This window comes from Portunus trituberculatus, chromosome 29, assembly GCF_017591435.1.
Source record: "Portunus trituberculatus isolate SZX2019 chromosome 29, ASM1759143v1, whole genome shotgun sequence".
NCBI classification, from domain to species: Eukaryota; Metazoa; Arthropoda; class Malacostraca; order Decapoda; family Portunidae; genus Portunus; species Portunus trituberculatus.
The window spans coordinates 10222904-10240548 of NC_059283.1; the positions used below are offsets into that span (position 1 = coordinate 10222904).

General features: G+C 40.8%; 1 protein-coding gene across 2 annotated transcripts in view; it reads right to left on the reverse strand.

Annotated features, from left to right (window-relative positions):
* LOC123510609 (lachesin-like) overlaps positions 1–17645 on the reverse strand; it is a 170638-nt gene that overhangs the window by 8171 nt on the left and 144822 nt on the right. For both annotated transcript variants that reach the window (XM_045265890.1, XM_045265891.1), the window contains exons 3-6: positions 13489–13611; positions 11153–11237; positions 7539–7709; positions 5317–5445 (exon numbers count right to left, since the gene is read on the reverse strand). In XM_045265890.1, the coding sequence (XP_045121825.1) occupies positions 5317–5445; positions 7539–7709; positions 11153–11237; positions 13489–13611 (508 nt within the window). The remainder of the gene's footprint in view (positions 1–5316; positions 5446–7538; positions 7710–11152; positions 11238–13488; positions 13612–17645) is intronic.

Consider the following 17645-nt stretch of genomic DNA (forward strand, 5'->3'; position numbering starts at 1 on the left):
ATTCTTAGCGGCACGTCGCCTTAAAACTTGAAAAACCAATCCCAAAACTTAGCGGCGGCTCGGCTCGGGTCAAAGCCTCCAGGCTGAACATTTTCTTTGCCTTGTTCACTCCCTTCCCTTTGTTGGTTCATGAAAACTTTATATTTCCTCGGCCGCCATTAAAAGTCGCCATAATTTCTCCCTTTCAGTGTTACAGCCAATGGAGAAACGATAAAATCACAGAGGAAAAGGCGCAACGTATTGTATTTTCCGCCAACTGATGGTTTTGGGCCGCACCTTGAAACTCTATTAGTCCATCTAGCACTTGTAACGTTTTTTATTGAGCATGGGAGAGGCCGGGCCAAGGCGTGTGTCGGGGAGGGTGTGGTGTCTAGAAGGCGTGGGGTGTGTCGGGGACGGGGTGGGGATATAGGGAAGACGTAGGGAGTGTGTCAGGAAGGAGTGGTGATGTCAGGAAATGGTAGGAGTGTCAGGAGGGCATAGGAGTGTGTCAGAAGGAGTCGGGGTGTCAGGAGGGCTTGGGAATGTATCAGGAAGGCGTGGGGATGTCAGGAGGGCGTGGTGCGGGTTACTAGGAGATCGTGGAGGGATGTCAGGAAGGGCGTGGAGGATTTCATGAGGACGTAAGTGTATTTCAGGAGGGCGGGATCGTGTCAGGAGGGCGTGGCGGCGTTTACTAAGAAGTCGTTGGCTGTGAGAGATGTCAGCGGGTCTCGGGGTTCGGCAGGAAAGGCGCCGCCCGAGTGTTGGCATCGACATCGGAGGAAACTGGTATTTTTTTCGACATGCATAGGAAAGAATATAGGAAAAGCATCGTTTGGCGGCAATTCTTTGTAATGGGATTGAGCGAAATAATCGGAAAGCAATTAGATAATGGAGTAACGTGTCCTGCTTCCGCTGAAACTGAATACAGAAATGCAGAAATAAATAGATGATTAGATAAGTGTACGCAGGTTCATTTAGCAAACACGATAGAAATGTATGGAAAACAGTGAATATAAACGCATGCCCTTCCAGTCATCTTCCATCGCTCGCCATATCGTGAAGAAAAAGGAAGAGCGGAAATAAAAACTGAAAAAAAAGGAAAAGAACATTGCGAGTATGAAATCTTTCCAATAATAAAAGTTGGAAAGAAAAATATATTAAAATCTGGGGTGCGTTTTCTTCCATTGGCGCGCAGGATGGAGAACAATAATGGTCCGGACTGTTGCCTGGGGTTTCATTAGGTGGTGCTCGGGTTTAAAGCTTCGAAAACTATGAAAACTTAATGAAGTGCAGAGTTTCAACAAAAGTGAGTGATTGCTCTGTGTAAACTAAAATCTGAGCCAGACGATATGCCTATTGTACGAATCATGAAAGAAACCTGATATTTTCTGCCCTCTTTGCTCTCTCCCTTCCTCCCTTCCTCCTGCCTTCAATCCCTCCCTCTTCTTCCCTCCCTCCCGTCCAGCCTTGGAAAAAAAAACGTAATAATAGTGAATGCAGCAAAAGAGAAGGTAATTCAAGTCTGATTGCAGCGTGGAATTTTATGAAAGGGACTGACAAGAGAATCGAGGCAGCATATTGATGGGAGATGGAGATAGTTTGCACATACACTCACTACGGTGCTGCGAGTGATGTACAGCTGGCTACCTTTGTTGGTGTACCTGAGGAAGGTTAGAGGTGAGGAATAGCTAGAAAAAAGTGGGTGTTATGTACACGTAAAGAGCCACAGAAAAGATGGAGATGGTTTGCACAGACCCTCACTACGGTGCTACGAGTGATGTACAGCTGGCTACATTTGCTGGGGTGTCTGAGGAAGGAGAGCTAACAAAAATAGGTGTTATGTATGTTTATTCTTGAACTACAGCTTTTAGATGCTTAATTACCTAGAAAAGATTAAATTAACATATTTTCCTTCTGTAACTGCAAACTATCTATTTCTAGTGCTCTGAATTTGAAGAAAGGATGAAATTATGTGAATGGGTTATAAGAATCTTTATGAAAATATGGGAATGAGACAAAAGAAAAGAGATAGATAGTGTATTAAAATAGTGTAGAAAATATAAATGACACAGATTACGTTAATCGTTTCACTGCTACATACTCTTTTATATATCCATGTGCTAATTTTAAATAATCTTGCACTACAGGCTTTTGGATAGCAGTGTTGCCTAGAAAAGATGAAATAAACATATTTTTTCCTTCTGTAAATCTGCAAACTATCTATTTCTAGTGCTCTGAATTAGAAGAAGGGGTGAGAATTTGTGAAAGGGTTATAAGAATCGTTATGGGCAGAGAGACAAGAGAAAAGAGATAGATATTGTATTAAAATGGTGTAGAAAACATAGATGACACAAATTACGTTAACCCTTTCACTGCTAGATACTCTTTTATATATTCATGTGCTAATTTTAAACATTTATTCTTGCACTACAGCCTTTTAAACAGCTTTGTTCCTAGAAAAGATGAAATTAACGTGCTTTACCTTCTGTACATCTGCAAGCTATCTATTTCCAGTGCTCTGAATTAGAAGAAGGGGTGAGAATTTGTGAGAGGGTTATAGGACAGTAAGAAAAAACCCTCATACAAAAATAGATCAATAGATTCTCATAGTACCGCAAGGGAGCCACAGGACAGCCCGGCCAGAGATGCAGTCACTGATCCGCGAGGCAAACAAGCGACATAGGTGTTAATTATCAGTAAACATTCCGCTCCCTCGCTCCTGGACTCTACAAATTAACAACTGATGCCATGTGGAAATGTGTCTCTGGGTTTGTTATTTGCATTTCTATATTTTATTGCTTTCACCAAAATTCGTGTTAGTGAACTGTTTGTTTGGAGAGTAACATGCACATGGAAGGGGGAGGAGAGAGTGACGTGCGGCAGTACAGCTCGTATTATCAAACATTTTTGTACTTCACCTCCACTATTTCAATAGGCTGTAATTAAATGTACACGAGGTTCTTTAATATTTTATGGTTCTAGAGGCAGCGTGACAAGATTCCTGCATTACAAACTGAAAAAACACTCTTGGAAACCCCGCTGATCATCTTTATGGCCTTAGAAAATAGTCGTGATGAGAGAGCAAAGTCTGAATACGTACCTATATTGGCTGTCCAGCACATGAATCATGCATGAAGCGACAGAACCACCACGCACTGTCACTTTTTACGTGTAAATGCTCTTACTCGTAATGTGAAGAACCAACGCAGTGCTGTCCTGGTGAGATGCACTTGGTGACGTCACGCATGGAAAAAGCTAAGTGAGTTTATGTGTGTGTGTGTGTGTGTGTGTGTGTGTGTGTGTGTGTGTGTGTGTGTGTGTGTGTGTGTGTGTGTGTGTGTGTGTGTGTGTGTGTGTGTGTGTGTGTGTGTGTGTACTATTCATATGAGAGGGAAACTTCACGAGCACAGTCATTCATTACCTACACTCTACATTCAGAACAAGACTACTAAATCTTTCTAAACATTACATTCATTACTAAAAGAAAACGAAAAACACTCAATAATCACAACACGAACAAAACTAACCGCTCGAAATTAAATAGAATTGAGAGGTGTATGACAAGAAAAGGCACCAGTTACTTGAGGAAAAACTGCCTTACGTAAAGTTGACGAAAAAAGAATGGGGAAAAAAAGAGGTTCTAATGGCGGCTGGTGTGAAGGGAGAAGGGAGAAAGGGCGACCAGCAGCACATTTGATCCTGCGCACGCCATCTATGAAATTATGGGCTCATTCGTCACGGCGGAAGACACATGAACCTTCCAATATATGATAAGAAAACTGATGCATTGCGCCGCGTATTTCTCCTCGCAGCCTTTCTAATATGTACCGCCGACAAGACGCGTTTTGTAGGGCCGAGCCTCGTGAATTTTGTCTATGGCTGTAAACACGAGGAGAGGGACGATTTTAGCGAGGCATCTTCAAAACCTCGGCCTCCAGGTGCTCCAGTGGCACGGTGAAACACGTGTTCTTGCTCCTCCAATGGGCACTCAAGATTTACGGGACTGGTAGGAAATCGTGTCACGTCTTTGTTTTGTTTTGCTCTCCGCCGCGACACGAGGCAAACAAACCTCGAATGACGCCAGGATTTGGAGAAGAACAATTGCCTTTCACTTAAACAAAGGATACAAAAAGAAAACACAAAGAGAAACAAATATCATATAACCCATGACATGAAACACACACACACACACACACACACACACACACACACACACCTCGAACATAGCATAAGGTAAGAAGTAAGGAAAGAATGCCTATATATATATATATATATATATATATATATATATATATATATATATATATATATATATATATATATATATATATATATATATATAAAGGAAAAAATCTTACATCTCAAACCGCGAAACCCTCCAAAAAAAACCCTGGTCTCGTTGATCCTAGCGAGGGAAAAGCATCAATTATCGTTAGGCTAGTGGCGGCGGTGGTGGCGGTGGTGGTGGCGGTGGTGGCCAGGAGCACAGCGGCGGGCGGAGCAGCAGCAGTGGGCTCAGCGTGGCGCCGGGCAGACGAGGCCCGGTGCCTGGGGAGCTGGGAGGCCCCGGGGGCGCCACAACTCTCCCCTCCACAGTAGAATGGAATTTCGCTGGCAAATCTGTTTGTAAATTGAGGTCAGGGGTTATATGGCCGGCCTCGCCACGCAATGGACACAGCTGCTTTGTTTTCCGTCTTTACTTGAGCGACGTTCTTTGTGTTGAACGGCCGCCCCCGCCGCCGCCTGCGCCTCGAGTTATTACGGCAGGACTCAAGGAAGGAAATCAGAGAGGCCCCTTAATCCACCACCGCCGCTTCAGTTGAGAAGAAGACGGGACGAAAAATACCCCGTGACGTCCTTTGTTGTCCGCCTCGTGCGTTTTATGGCAAAGTGAGGCGCGGTGTTGCCGAGGGAGCGACAACAGGGAATTAAGGACCAGTCTGCGGCGACGAGACAGCGAAGGTCGTGCTGGAATGCCACCAAGAAATAATAGAGACGTATTCCAATTACAATGGCGCGATGCCTTTCATCCTTTTCTTTCCTTTTTTTTCCTTTAGGTTGATTCGAGGGACATGCAGACAGACGGACAGACAGACAGACACATAAACGAACAGACACACAAATGAATGTGTGTGTGTGTGAGAGAGAGAGAGAGAGAGAGAGAGAGAGAGAGAGAGAGAGAGAGAGAGAGAGAGAGAGAGAGAGAGAGAGAGAGAGAGAGAGAGAGAGAGAATTTTATAAGGTGTATTGCCGTATAACCAATCACACACACACACACACACACACACACACACACACACACACACACACACACACACACAGGGGACTCACAGGACACTTTGACAAGGATCCTCTTCATGACGGCTGGCGGCACCTCGTTCATGGCGATGCACCGGTACGCGCCCATCTGTTTCCGCCTCACCCTCGTCAGGTTCAGGAAGCGGCCCTCCACCTCATCCACTGCAGGACACAACATTCATTATCACTCTATGGTCACTCACTGCTCTGGTCGTCTCTTCCTCATTGGCTCACTGTTGTATATTGCATATGTGGGTATGAAGAAGTAGAGTATGGTGATTTTAGCCCCTACAGTACTGGGACGCATTTTTAACGTGAGTTTTGGGTATGATTAGATGATTTTGTTTACATTAGCAAGGGTGTATGGAGGTTAGAAGATTAATGGCTAGAGTCTTCACTGTTTTAATCCCTACATAAGTTTCTGGAGCTGTATAGAATTACCATATAGTAAGCAGAATGAATATGAAAACGCGTCATAGCACTGAAGGGGTTAAATCCAATCATTCACTGCAGGAAACAACATTAATTACCATTCAATTGTCCCTCATTGCCATGGTAGTCTTTCGTCAGATGTCAGGTGGCATAAAGAAACGGAGTAGGAGGTTAAATTCAATCATCCACGTTCATTATTAGTCCATTGTCCCTTATACAACTTTCATTATGAGTTTATTGCTACTTATTGTTCTGGTGTTTTTTTGTCATATGGTTCACGGTTGTATATTGCTCAGATGGGCATTAAAAAACATAGTATGAGGTTTAATTCAATCATCCATCGCAGGACACAACTTTCATTATAACTATTGTCCCTCATACAACTTCCACTATCAGTCTATTGTTCTTCATTCCTCTGGTGGTCTTGTGTCACTTGGTTCACGGTAGTATATTGCTCAGGTGGGCATAAAAATATAGTATGAGGTTACATTCAATCATCCACTGAAGACACATCGTTTATTATTAGTCAATTGTCTCTCATTAAACGTTTTATTGTCTATTATTCCTCATTGCTCTAGTGTTTTTTCGTCTAGTTCACTGTTGTATATTGCTTAGATGGGTATAAAGAAATAGTGTCTGAGATTACATTCAATCATCCACTGCAGGACACAACATTCATTATTAGTCTTTCATTATCAGTTTATTGTTGTTCCTCATTACTCCAGTGTTCTCTGTCACTGAGGTCACTTGTATATTGGTGAGCTGCGCATAAAGAAATAGTGTATGAGGTAAAATTCAGTCTTTGATAAACCATAGACGTAAGTTTGTTAATGTTTTCACAGTTCTGGTCGTCTTTTGTCAATATCAAGATTATTTAATTGAATTGTTTGAGCGGAAATGAAAAAGAAGAAAGGTGAGGATAATTAATTTCTATCTTTTTTTTCTTTTTTTTCATATATACAATGTGGACTTTCCACGGGAACTTATGGGCTAGAGGGGATACTTTATAGGGTACCTCCTATCTCAAAGCCCACCCGCTAGGAAACCGTTGCCCCGAGTGAGGAAGCCCAACCTACACTCGGACCGTGGACAGGATTCGAACCCGTGCGCTTGGAAACCCCTCGGACCCCAAAGCACGCATGCTTCCACTGTACCACTAAACAATAGCCATTTTAACCCATTCAATAGTGGGGCACATTTTTACCCTGTGATTTGTGTACAATTTGACGATTTTACTGACATTAGCAAAGGTCTATGGAGGTCAGAAGGTTAATAGCCAGTCTTCACTATTTTAATCCCTCACATAAGTTTCTGAAGTTGTATAAAATCACCAAATAGTAACTACAATGAATATGAACAAATAGTAACCAGAATGAATATGAAAACTCGTCATGGCATTGAAAGGATAGTCAGAATTTTTTTTATCAGTAATTCTAGCACTGTAGTTTGTTAGTTGTTATTATTCTCTGCTATAATTTGGTATCTTTTTTACTGGTTTTTAATTTCTTTACTGGTTAGCGACATTGACTCACTAATATTTCTTTTGTATCCAATTGTTGTATTTTTTTTCCCTGATTATTTTTTTGCGTAAGAGGAAACCCGGTCAAAGACAACCAAAAAAAATAAATGAATAAATAAAAGGCCCACTTAGATGTCAGCCCCCTTGCAGGTCTGATAGTGTAAGCCAAAAGACAGAAATAATTGTCTTGAAGTTTTGCGTGCTTCAAAAATACACAAGTTATAATTATCATTCGGCTAATATTGCAGTTACAAGTCTCTACTCTTTCTATTCCACTGACTTCACTGTCCTCTCTTTTACTCACCCTTGGACTTGTTGCCTCGTCCTTGTCGCAACATTATTTTCTCATTGTCCTCCCGGCGCCACAGGATCTTGGGCTCTGGGTAACCGCGCGCCGTGCAAACCAGGGACACGCTATCTCCATCCCGCACCTCAATGTCCCCAGATGTCTCCTCGTCAATGATGTTGGGTGGGACTGCAAAGACACACAAGACAGTCACTTGCTTGGTGTGAGGGAGGGTGAAGTTTAGAGTGGTGACAGGAACTTGGTGCTGAGAGGGTGAAAGAAGAGAGACAATGAATGGAGTGCACGAGTGAATGAAAGGGACACAAGAGAAGGGAACACAGTGGAACAACAAATAGCAATAGATTTGTTGCCCCTTCAGAAGTTGAGGATACGTTATACTATCTTGATTTAAGTTAACGATGTAGGGTAGGTTGTAAATAGGTCAGTGAGGGAAAGGGACTGAGATTCGAGAGGTAAAAAATAATCTCTCTCTCTTTTTCTCACTACAACAGTCACACCCACAACGGAACCTTAATTCTGTTCACGTTGTTTTTAAAGGAAAAGCAGCAATTTAATACTTATTCATTCACTTCTTCTCATTTTGGTCTGAGTAGCCATTGACCGGTCTTCTCTTTACACACACACACACACACACACACACACACACACACACACACACACACACACACACACACACACACACACACAAGAGAAGAAATGCACAAAAGGATTTTTTTTATGGCTCTAGTGACAGATTAGTAAGATTTCCACGTTGTTAACTGGATAAACACACACACACACACACACACACACACACACACACACACACACACACACACACACACACACACACACACACACACACGAGAAGAAACAAAGCAAGAGTCGCTACTTTTATCAACTGACACCTCTGGAATGTGTGAGCTCGTGTTCTTCCCCCGTACATCTCAGCGAGCGCCCCTCAAAGCTGCTTACCACACAAAGAACGGCGGAGGGAGAGAACCAATTACAACCTCTGAATCGATACCAGACCCCCCACCCTTCCCTCCTCTTCCCTTGCAGTCTCCTCGCACCCCGCCGTTGTTCCCCCGCAGTGACAAGGAAGGCCTTCTGCTGTCCCGCCACTTGAGTCAAACGTCACAAGTTCCAGTCACCTCCCCTTGTTTTCTGTGTGCTGTAAAGAATTGTGTGTGTTTGTGTTTCGTTTCTTCGTTCTTCTTTATTGCTAAGTGTCTTCATTTTTCATTTTTTCCCATTCTTTTAGTTCCAATGCATATTTTGATTTTTTCTCATAATTTCATAAGTTCTCGTCACCTTTCCTCGTCTTCAGTGTGTCTTCAGAAATTGTGTAAGTTTGTGTTTCGTTTCTTCGTTTTTCTTCATGACTAGGTGTCTTCATTTTTCATTTTTATCTCTTTTTTTTTATTCCAATCCATTCACTGATTTTTTTTATTTATTTATTTAGTTCTCGTTACCTTTCCTCGTCTTTCGTGTGTCGTCAGTGTTTGTGTGTTTTTGTGTTTCGTGTCTACGTTCTTCTCAATCATTAAGTGTCTTCATCTTCCATTTTTATCTCTTTCTTTTTGTTCCAATCCATACACTGATGCTTTTTATTTATTTATTCATGGAGAAGTTCCGGTCACCTTCCATCTTCTTCCGTGTGTCATCAGGGTTTGTGTGTGTTTGCGTGTCGTGTCTTCGTCCATCTTAATCGTTAAGCGTCTTTATATTCCTACTTTCTCATTTTCTTTTAATTCCAATGCATATTTCTGTTTATTTATTCATATTTTATAAGTTCTCGACACCTTCCCTTGTTTTCTGTGTGTGGTTAGGATTTGTGTTTTTGTCTCTCGTTTCTTCGTTCATCTTCATCGTTAAGTGCAATGCGAATTTTTTTTTTTTTTTCATATTTTTATAAGTTCTCGACACTTTCCCTCGACTTTTGTGTGTGGTTAGGATTCGTGTGTGTTTCTGTTTCGTGTCTTCGTTCTTCTTCATTGTTAAGTGTCTTTAAATTCCTGTTTTCTCTTTTTTTTTTATTCTAATGCATAAACTGTTTTTTTTATTTTTTTATTTGCTCATAATGTCACAATTTCCCGTCACCTTCCCTTTTCCTCGTCTTCTGTGTGACGTCAAGGTTTGTGTTTTTGCGTGTCATATCTCCGTTCTTCATCCTAACGTGTCTTCATCTTCCTGTTTTCTTACTTTCTTTTCTATTTCTAAGCAAACTGATTCCTTATTCATTTTCAAACATAATTTTCTTTCTCTTATTTCCGTTTATCTTCACCGCCAGTGTCTTCACCTTCCTGTTTTATCGCTTTTCTTGTTCGTCTTTGTTAATTTTCATATATACAGATTCTCATTTATTTCATACAGATAGCAACTTCAAAAATACAAGCAATACTTTTTCTATTTTACTTCTCTATTTATGAACTAATTTTGTATACAACGATTTAATTTTTCTTTCAATATTTTTTTTATATCAAGAAACATTTCACTTATATATTTGTCTAACTACTCATTATACTTTCTAACATCGTCTCTTCATGAATAATTTTGCAGCATCTCGTTTACATTTTCTATTTCCAAAGTTTTCAGTTTTGTCTCAAGGAGTTTACAAGAAAGTTAGCTTCGTTGAAAGTTAACACTCCACTGGTGAAGGAATGAAAGTATTTACACATCGAGACAACAGGTTTAGTCCATCCGCTTTCCTCACAGCTGCAATTTGCCTCACCTGAAACGTAACTAATTTACCTGCCAAGGGTCTGGGAGGAGAAAATACCACACCTTACCATGTGTCCTTGATCTTCACACACACACACACACACACACACACACACACACACACACACACACACACACACACACACACACACACACACACACACACACACACACACACACATTAAATTGAGGAGCCACATCAGGAAACATTATCATAAGAATAACCAACGAGAGAGAGAGAGAGAGAGAGAGAGAGAGAGAGAGAGAGAGAGAGAGAGAGAGAGAGAGAGAGAGAGAGAGAGAGAGAGAGAGAGAGAGAGAGAGAGAGAGAAAACAGAGAGACAGAGGATTGGGAGGCTACTGATGAAGGTAAGGAAGAAGGAGAGATGTATGGAGGGAAAGAAGAGAGACATGGAAAGGAAGGAGAGACACACTGAGGGGTTGGAGGAAAACATGGAGGGAAAGAAAAGGAAGAGGGAAAACTGTCCTCTTCATGAATGGTAAGGTTACGGAGAGGAGGAAAGCAGGGAGGGAGTGGAGAGAAGCATGGAGGAAGGAGAAGAAAGGAGGAGGAGGTGGAAGAAAAGGAAAAAAAACTGAAATGAAGAAGAAGGGAGTTAAAGAAAGGAAAAGTGAGTAAAAAAAATACATGAAGGAATAGAAGGAAAGGAAGAAAAAGGTGGAGGAAAGAATGGTGGAAGTGGAGGAAAGCAGAGAGAACACAGGGAGAAGGTGGAGGAAAAGAGAAAGCAGTGAAGGAAACCAGATTGGAGTAAAGGAAAGCTAAGAGGAGTAAAAAAAAGCATGTAGGAGGTGGAGGGAAGGAGGGAGAAGGTGGAGGAAAGGGGAAAGAAGTGGAGGAAAGGAGGACGGAGAGGCGGGAAGCGTGGAGGAAACAGTCGACTTACCATGTACATCAACACACCCCACTGTCTTCTTCATGACCGAGGTGTTGATTTGGCACATGTAACACCCCCGGTCCTCCTCCTTCACCTGCAACAGAACAGGAACACTTAGTAACACACACACACACACACACACACACACACACACACACACACACACACACACACACACACACACACACACACACACACGCACACATAGACACTCACTCACTCACTCACTTATTCACTCACTCACTTATTCACTCAATCTGACTCTCTCTCTCTCTCTCTCTCTCTCTCTCTCTCTTGACCACACAGTAAAGATTATCATGTCAATTTTCCCATTCCATACTTCGTTGCATATAAAATGTCTTACACACACACACACACACACACACACACACACACACACACACACACACACACACACAAAGAATATGGTAATTTAGATTCCTTATAAAATGGAGCAAATATTAGCCTCAGAAGGTCAGACAAATGCTTCTATCCTTCCCTTGACTCCCATCTATTAAGGTATTATGAAGACCTCGAGATTGAGAAGACTGAGAGGCTGAGGCTGAGTATATATGTGTATTTCTTCTACCAGGTTAAGAAGCTTATTGGGGGAGGATTTTCCAGGGCTGTATTTGTGGAGTTTGTCAATTGAGGAGATGTATAAGATATAAAGACGTGGTTTTCCTTACTGTTGGTTCTTGGACTGGGTAATGACGAGTGGCTAAATGGTGAAGAGGAAGTGAATGGCAGGGTAAGGAGATTGACGAATAGAGAGAGAGAGATCGGGGAAAAGATAACATGAAGAGTCCTGAAAAAGAAAAAGATTCCAGGAAAGACGGACTGAATGGCAGGGATATAGACAGCGATGAAGGAAAATATATAGGAAAGGAAGACAACAGCGAGATTGATAGAAAGATACGTACATATATACATACATACATACTTACATAGAAAGAAAGATATATAGATAGAAAAAAAGAAAGAAAAAAGAAACAAAGAAAGACAGGAAGGAAGAAAGAAAGAAAGATAGATAAAAAGAAAGTAAGAAAGATAGATAGAAAGAAAGAAAATAGAAAGAAAAAAAAGAAAAAGAAAGCGAAAAGAAAAAAGAAAGAGAGAAAGAGAAAAGAGTGAGAAAGAAAAATACAGAAAAAGAGTGAGAATAAAAAACAAAAGGAAACGAAAAAAAGGGAAAAAGAAAGAAAGAGATTGAGAAACGAAAAGAGAAAAAAGAATGAGAATAAAAAAGAGAAGAGAAAGAAAAAAAAAAAACGGCGAGAGATGAGGAAAGAATCTGAGACGAGATGAGATTCCAAACTTGAGTCATAAACGTGCAAAGACAATCACAAGGAAGACCTCCAATCTTTCTGTACCAGATGAGAGGAGCTTCCAGTCACCACGTCACACATACACACTGTAGGAATATTACTTAGATAACAAGATAGGGATACACTTAACACTAAACTAATACACATATTCTACACTCTCATACATCTGGCAGCCACACCTACCCACAATCCTCAGAAGGTTTGCACCCAGACCGAAGAGAGGACACACACACACACACACACACACACACACACACACACACGAGTTAGCCAGTATTGTTTTGTCACCTGTAGCTGGTTAAAGAACAATACACGTGTTGACTGTCTCCTGGACTTTACTTCAAGCCCTGTGATACTGACAGCTACACTAACACACGCAGATTCTTATATAGGGCTTTGTGAGATCCCATCTGTATGGCCCAGAACATGGCGCAGTGAACGGCCCAGAACACACACGAACAAAACAAACACTCACAATATAGTGATTTCAATGTGTAGAACCAACAGACTGACCATTTAACCTCCAGTACTGGGACACATTTTACTTTGAAATTTGTGTACAATTAGACTATTTTATTGACATTAGGAAGGGTCTATGGAGTTCAGATGATAAAGGCCACAGTCTTCACTATTTGAATTCCCCACTTAATTTTCTAAAGCTATATAAACTCACCAAATAGTAAGCAGAATGAATATGGAAACGCGTCATGGCACTGAAGAGGTTAAGTTCCCTTTAGTTAAAATCTCCCCCTTAACACAAGTATATGTCGTTAAATATTACTCCAACATAATTAAGTTAGGATAAGCTACAAGTAACAATATGGCAAGTGAACAGATAGATTCATTTTCCTTCTCAATCTCTTTCTTCCTCCTTCAATACTTTCCTTAATTTCTCAGTAGATTCCAAACCTCCTCAATCTATTTCATTCCCTCCTTCGAAATTTTAACTAATATCACACTATCTTGTATTCCATTTGCACTATCTTTTCCTCCAACTCTGAGACACTTGCAACTCACCGCTCTGATATGCAGGTTCCACGTCCTCGGCTCGCTGTGAGTGACGGAGATTCTCGTGTTGTGCGTCACGACCTTCTTGTGCAGGCTGAGAATGGTCTGTGTATCCGTCCTGAGCCAGCCCACCTGAGGGAGATAAGGCAATTGGTGGGTAAGCTTCGATATAGGATAGAAATATAGGAATTAAATTAATGTTTTTTTATGTAAGAGGGTGAAGCTGGTCATGGGCAAGATAAAACTGAATAAAATAGGCCCATTAAGTTGCCAGTCCCCTTGCAGGTCAGAAAGAGTTTACTAAAGGGAAAAAATGTATTTGAAGCTCCCTCGTAATGAAGTTAAGTCATAGGAAGTTGAAAATACGGAAGCATATAGGGAGTTCTTGAGTTTATTAAAGAAAAGTATGAATGATTGAGAGTACTGGTTAACTCTTGAATTAGAGACTTGGACAGATTTAATCAGTAATGGAGGATGAGGCACAGACACATGATACTAAGGAATGGAGAACCAGGAAGTGAGTGGGAAAAAAATGAGTAAGATGGGCACACTTTTTCAAGAGAATGTAGAACGTTGACCTGATATTGAAGCTTAATATACCCACTCCACTATCACTAAACCAGTATCCACTTTAACAAAACCAAGTGGAACGTTGATATAACACTGTAACTTCGAGAAATGCCCAATCCACAATAAGTAACCTTTTTTCCACCTTGTCAAGAGCTTGTGGAGCGTTGATATGACACTTACTTAAAAACTACTCATTCCAATATCATTTAGTCAGTCTCCACCTTGACAAAACCAGGTGGAACATTGATATAACACTGGCAGCTTCAAGAAAATGCCCAATTCACAATAAGTAACTCTTTTTCCAGCTTGTCAAAAGATTATGGAGCTTGAATAAATACCCACTCCACTAACATTAAGCCAATCTCCACCTTAACAAAACTGTGGAATGCTGACACGATACTACACAAGAAGATATGCCCACTCCACCATCAGTAACCACCAGTAAGTCAGTCTTTAGCCTCTCCATCCGTAAGCTCCACATAATCTTAACCTGTTTCACCAAATCGTTGTATTCCCACGTGTGTATTCAGACCGCTTGGCCATTAATGCTCTTAAATACTTAATGGTAAGCAAAAGGACATAAACTGCTTAATAGTGGTAGAGATACGCTGGAATTATTCAGTAGTTTTATGAACGAGTCAATGTAGTCAATAGATTAAAGTGAGAATGAATTATTGGAGTCTGTCATAATATAATAACTGTGTGTGTGTGTGTGTGTGTGTGTGTGTGTGTGTGTGTGTGTGTGTGTGTGTGTGTGTGTGTGTGTGTGTGTGTGTGTGTGTGTGTGTGTGTGTGCGACAAACAAATTTAACAATACATTAAAAAAAAAAAAAAATAGAAAACGAAGGAAAAAAAAAAATGACGCAAAACCAAAAACACAAAACAGACGAAAAGAAAAAAGAATACAAGAATAAAAAAAAAACGAAAAAAAAAAACAAAAGTGGAGAGAACGAGAATTATGAGATGCTACAGAGAGATAACATTAGAGAAAGACGAAGAGAGGGAGAGAAGAGAGAAGAGGAGTATGGAGAGCAAGAGGAGAGGCTGTGGGCGCTGCGGGGAGGGGGCGGGGAGGAAGATGGAGTGTTGGAGATGCTTGTGGGGGGAGGGGGGAGGAGGGGAACGAGTAATGGCGTTGAGAAAGTGAAAGGCGAAAGGCCAGTACGTAATGGTGTGGGAAACGACGACGGAGTGAGAAGGTAGTGGTCAGGAAGGAAGGAAGGAAGGAAGGAAGGAAGGAAGGAAGGAAGGAAGGAAGGAAGGAGGAGGGGAAGGAGTTTTGGAATAGTCATGGATAGAAAGGAAGGAAACATAGAAGGAAAAAAGAAGAAGTTAGAAAAGGAATGATGGAAAGGACTGAAAAAGGAATGAATGAATGAATGAAGGAAGGAAGGAAGGAAGGAAGGAGGGGAAGGAATTTTGGAGTAGTCAGATGGAAAGGAAAGAAGGAAGCCTAAAATGAATAAAGAGGAAGAAATGAGGAAAGGAAGAAGGAAGAAAAAGAATAAAGGAGAAGGAAGGAAGGAAGGAAGGAGAAAAGGAAGGAAGAAAAAGGAAAGATAGTTGGAGTAGACAGATGGAAGGGAGGGAAGGAAGGGAAAGAAGGAAGGATAAAGGTAAGAAAGACGAAAAACCGAGAAAAGGAACAAGGAAAGAAGAAAAGGAATAAAGGAAAAAAGGAAGGAAACAAGGATACAAGGAACGAAGGAAGGAAGAAGGAAAGGAGAGAAACAGGGAGGAAAACAGAAGAAAAGATAGAAGAAAGAGAGAATAACGAAACGCAGAAAAAGAAAACTATATTAAGAAGATGGAAAAGGAAGAAGAAATAGCAAAAAATAAAAGAGGTAGGAAGAAAAATAAGAAATAAGAAAGAAAGGAGTAAGAATAAAAATAATGTAGGAAGGAAGGAAGGAAGAAAGGAAGGAAGAAGAAAAATAGAAGAAAAGAAGGAAAAATAAGCTAAAAAAAAAAAGTAGGAAGACAGAAAACTAAACTTAGACAAAACAAAGAAATACAAAACGAAGGAAAAAAGAAACGCAAGAAAGAAAGAAAAGAAGAGAGAAGAAAGTAAAGAATAAAGTTAGCAAGGGAAGCAAAACGTGAACTGATGAAGACAGAAAGGAGAGAATAAGAGATGAGAGAATAAAGAGAGGAGAGGAAAGAAGAAATAAATAGAAAACATATCATAAGGAAAAGATAAGAATGGAAAATACAAACAAAGGAGAAAAAACAAAAATATGCAAAGAGGAAAGAGAGACGAGAAGGAGAAGAAGAGATAGAAACAAACTTATGACAGACATGAGGACAAAATAATGACATAAGGGAGAAGGAAAGAAAAGAAGGAGTAAGAAAAAGGAAAATAAAACGAGGGAAATGGAAAAAATAAAGGAGAAAGAAAAGAACGAATAATTTCAGAATAAAGACATGGAAAGAGAAAAGGAAGGAAAATATAGACAGAGGAAAGAGAAAGAGGAAGTTAGGAAGTAAATAACTTGAAAGAAGGAAGGAAGGAAAGGATGGAAAGAAAAAAAGTATTAGTAAGAAAAGAAAAGAGAAAGTGACGAAGGATAAAACAGGGAACAGAAGCACGAAAATGAGGAAAAGGTTAAGAAATTGACGATTTTGGGGAAAGGAAAGACAAATGGATGAAGGAAAGGAAGAGAAAAGAAAGGAAAGAAAAGGAGGATAAGTAGGAAAAAAAAAAAACTATATGTACCAACACACACACACACACACACACACACACACACACACACACACACACACACACACACACACACACACACACACACGCCCAATCAAATACCTGGAAGTGATCAACTGTTTAAAAAAAAAAGTTATCAAAAAGACGATAAAAAAAAAATAACTAAGGATTTGTGCAATGAAAAGTGTTCGAGCCCAGTAAATATTTGCCAGCGACACTCCTAAGCTGATTCCAACTGGGTAAACAGAAACCTTGACTCAGGAGGGAAATATATGACGAACATGTATACGAGAATCCAGCTTTGAATTATATTGAAAACAACGTAGGTTAATTCCCCTTGGTGGACAAATAGCAAGGGATGTCATAACGGAGAGAACGAGAGCAAGAGCTAGAGCGAGAGCGAGAGAGAGAGAGAGAGAGAGAGAGAGAGAGAGAGAGAAGGGGAACGAGCAGGGCAGACAATAATCCAGAACAAAAGGGGACAAACAGGGATATGAGAAATAACGGAGTAAAAAGGAAAAGGGAAGAGCATTACAAAAAAATTATCATGGTTGAGAGAATCTTGTGGATGGAAAAGGGGACTGGGAGAGAAGCTAAAGGGGAACAGAGAGAGGGAGAGAGAGAGAGAGAGAGAGAGAGAGAGAGAGAGAGAGAGAGAGAGAGAGAGAGAGAGAGAGAGAGAGAGAGAGAGAGAATATGAATGAATGCTTAGGCTAATGTCAATGAAAGGAAGAATCTGTCGCCGTTCTCTAATCTGGAATGTCCTCGCACTGCGCCGCCTTCCCTATTCTCAGCAGAGCGACCGCCCGTCAAGTTTCCTCACTAATATGAAGCCTTTTCGGAGACGTCGTTGAGTTGGCTGTTTAATGGCAGGCCCGGAGGAGGCAGAGGT